The sequence below is a fragment of the Palaemon carinicauda genome, chromosome 12, assembly GCF_036898095.1.
Source record: "Palaemon carinicauda isolate YSFRI2023 chromosome 12, ASM3689809v2, whole genome shotgun sequence".
NCBI classification, from domain to species: domain Eukaryota; kingdom Metazoa; phylum Arthropoda; class Malacostraca; order Decapoda; family Palaemonidae; genus Palaemon; species Palaemon carinicauda.
Genome location: NC_090736.1, coordinates 64,088,716 through 64,091,215, shown reverse-complemented (window position 1 = coordinate 64,091,215; position 2,500 = coordinate 64,088,716). Strand labels below are relative to the sequence as shown.

Genomic DNA, 2,500 nt, shown 5'->3' with positions numbered 1-2,500 from the left:
AAACTTTTTTAGAATATTAGTAACATGTGCTCTTGCCTGTATTGCCTGTTATGAAAAATCTTGTAACTTATTCTGAAGATTTTTTTTATCTTTATATTAATTTTTCTTGATACAATACTATAAATGTTTACCTTAAAATGTTCATGTCTTCAAATCTTCCCAATAATATGTTTATTTACTTCTTTTATTCTCTGTTCAAACAGCTGTAAATGGAGACACCTGATAACTCCACCATAATTATTTTCATTCCTTCATGTAAGGAAATCTGTTTCACAGTTTTAGAATCCCTAAATGCAGTTCTTAATGCTCGCTCTGCCCAGTTCTCTGCAGAATGGTCCGCTCTGTACTGTTCTCCGCTGAATGGTCCATTCTGCCCAGTTCTCTACAGAATGGTCTGCTCTGTCCAGTTTACTACGGAATAGTCTGCTCTACCTAGTTCTCTGCAGAATAATCCGCTCTGCCCAGTTCTCTGCAGAATGGCCTGCTCTGCTCAGTTCTCAGCAGAATGGTCAGCTCTGCCCAGTTCTCTGCAAAATGGTCCCCTCTGCTCAGTTCTCTTCAGAATGATCCACTTTCCTCAGTTCTTTACAAAATGGTCCATTCTGACCAGTTATCTGCAGAGTGGCCCGTTCTCTCTCTGCAGAATGGTTTGCTCTGCCCAGTTCTCATCAGGATGGCCCACCTTGCCCAGTTCTCTGCAGAATGGTCCCAACAGCCCAGTTCTTTGCAGAATGGTCCACTTTGCTCAGTTCTCTACAGAATGATCCGTTCTGCCCAGTTCTCTGCAAAATTGTCCACTCTGCTCAGTTCTCATTAGAATGGCCCACCTTGTTCAGTTTTCTGCAGAATGGTCCTCACAGTCCAGTTCTCTGCAGAATGGTCTGCACTGCCCTGTTCTCTGCAGAATGGTCCTCTCTGCCAATTTCTCTGCTCAATGGTCCACTCTGCTCAGTTCTCTGCAGTATGGTTCCCTCTGCTTAGTTCTCTGCAATATGGTCTGCTCTGCCCAGTTGCAGAATGGTCAGCTCTGCTTAGTTCTCTGCAAAATAGTCTGCTTTGCCCAGTTCTCTGCAGAATGGTCCTCTCTGCCCACTTTTCTACAGAACGGACCATTCTCCCCAGTTCTCCGCAGAATAGTCCTCTCTTCCCAGTTCTCTGCAGAATGGTCCTCTCTGCTCAGTTCTCTACAGAATGGACCGTTTGTCCTAGTTATCTGCTGGATGAATATGTGAAAGTAACTCTATCTCAAGGAGTACGCTATCAGATTTCCCCCTTCGTTTTCCTTTAAAGATGAATGCGATAATAGAAATTCCCTGTGCATTACATTCAAACGCATCCTCCTTTCATTTGCAGGAAGCAAGAAGACTGTCATCCATTTCCAGGCAGATGGCATGGCAACCACGGAAACCCTCCTGAGATACAAGAAGCCAGTAACTGTCATGCGTGGATTCACAGTCTGTTTTCGAGTGAAAATTCTTCAGGCCAGAGACGAAGATGCTATTTTCTCCTACGCTGTGCCTGATGAAGCCAATGAAGTATATATAGGTAAATTTTATTTGTTTTTTCTTGAAACTTCTTTAGTTTATTGACGCTTTTTCATTTGTTAAGTAACGCTTCTTAAGTAATATTGAATATAGTAGATAAAAGAACGTTATGTGCATATGTATATATATATATATATATATATATATATATATATATATATATATATATATATATACATGTATATATATATATATATATATATATATATATATATACATGTATATATATATATATATATATATATATATATATATATATATATATATATACATGTATATATATATATATATATATATATATGTATATATATATATATATATATATATATATATATATGTGTGTGTGTGTGTGTGTATGTATATGTATGTATGTATGTATGTATGTGTATCTATGTATATATGTATGTATGTGCGTGTGTATACAAAAATATTTCCATGTATATAAGCGTAAATGTGAGCATATGTATAAATATATATATATATGCTTATACATGTGTGTGGTATGCCTCATCCGGCTTTAGGTTGTTATTGCTATTGCCTAACTATCTTGAGAATTTGAATTCATTTGCGGTCAATGTCACTTGGAAAAATGTTAATCGTCCAGCAGATTATGTGCCTTAAAATTCAATGATATTTTGTTTCTTACTGTGATTGACTGTCATTATCTCATTATTTTTTAATTTTCAAAGTAATTTTCTTGGGATTCTTATAATAATTTCATCTTATAGCGTTAAATTTTATTCTTTCCCATTCTAAATAGACGAACATGATTTCAGATGTTTCATAATTGAAAATGAATTCAATGACTATAGTTGGAATAAAAGTATTTTTATTAATTTCACTGTTTTTTTAATAGATCATTATTTACGAATATTGAATATACGGTAAGCGTATTCTATGATACGTCCTGATTTCTGAATAGCATTGTAAATATGCATTTATTAATTAGCGAACCA

General features: G+C 35.5%; 1 protein-coding gene across 1 annotated transcript in view; it reads left to right on the top strand.

The window, feature by feature from the left end:
* Window positions 1-847: 847 nt before the first annotated feature.
* LOC137650856 (uncharacterized) overlaps window positions 848-2,500 on the top strand; it is a 54,071-nt gene continuing 52,418 nt past the window's right edge. The window contains exons 1-2 of the mRNA XM_068384012.1: window positions 848-1,208; window positions 1,354-1,545. Of these exons, the coding sequence (XP_068240113.1) occupies window positions 848-1,208; window positions 1,354-1,545 (553 nt within the window). The remainder of the gene's footprint in view (window positions 1,209-1,353; window positions 1,546-2,500) is intronic.